This window comes from Wasmannia auropunctata, unplaced genomic scaffold (genome assembly GCF_000956235.1).
Source record: "Wasmannia auropunctata unplaced genomic scaffold, wasmannia.A_1.0 LD323390.1, whole genome shotgun sequence".
NCBI lineage: Eukaryota > Metazoa > Arthropoda > Insecta > Hymenoptera > Formicidae > Wasmannia > Wasmannia auropunctata.
This window is the reverse complement of record NW_012039500.1, coordinates 1-862: the sequence shown is the minus strand read 5'-3', so window position 1 is coordinate 862 and position 862 is coordinate 1. Positions and strand designations below refer to the sequence as shown.

Sequence of the window (862 nt, the reverse complement as noted above, 5' to 3'; positions counted from 1 at the left end):
TCTATATCATATATCTCTATTTCATCATTAGAATACTTTAGTCATTATAAAATATTTTTTTATTTTGTTTTTAACTCAGTCTAAAAATAATCTAAAATTTTCGTAATATTTAATATTTATTTTTCTTATATCCTTTCTTCAGTATTCACAAGGATTATTTAGTCTGTACATTTGTAAAATGTTACTCAAGAAATCGCGTAAAAATAAAGTTCACTTGTTGACACTGCAAGTCGTCAATGCGACTTTTATTACTATTTTATGATGTCATTCGTCCGGGCGATAATGGACGCTATCAATGTACGCTCACTTCAATGATGAATCCCGCTAAATCACGACTGACCAGTCGCATGTGATACGTGGTCAAGGCTACATCTTATTCTATACCTTATCATTAAAGGCTACATTTATCTAACTAAACTCACGTATCATTCAGAAGTAAAATGACAGTCATGCTGTTGTCTCTAATTCTCGGAGCGCTTATAGCCCTCTACTTTTATCTGACGCGAAATTACAAGTTCTGGCAAAAACGTGGAGTGCCGTGCCTGGATGGAGCCCTACCAGGATTCGGTCACATGTTGCCGGTGATCTCCATGAAGACGGATTTCCCCGATTTCTGTTGCAAGATCTATAATGACTATAAGGGTCGTAGCATGGTTGGCATCTACAACTTCACGTCGCCGTCGTTGATGATCCTCGAGCCGGAACTGGTGAAAACAGTACTGCAAACTAATTATTCGAATTTCTCTGAGAATACCGTCCAAATCGATCCCAAAGTGGACCCGCTCGCGTCACACAGTCCTTTTTTTACTAGCGGTGAGAAATGGTTAGCCAGCAGAAAGCGCTTGACTTACGCGTTTTCTAG

The 862-nt window shown here is 38.5% G+C and overlaps 1 protein-coding gene across 1 annotated transcript; it reads left to right on the top strand.

Annotated features, from left to right (window-relative positions):
* Window positions 1-129: 129 nt before the first annotated feature.
* LOC105460372 (cytochrome P450 6g1-like) lies at window positions 130-857 on the top strand (the record flags this gene model as incomplete). Its single annotated transcript, XM_011706817.1, has 1 exon — window positions 130-857. A coding segment is annotated over exon 1 (417 nt), but the record flags the coding sequence as incomplete, so codon positions are not given.
* Window positions 858-862: the final 5 nt, after the last annotated feature.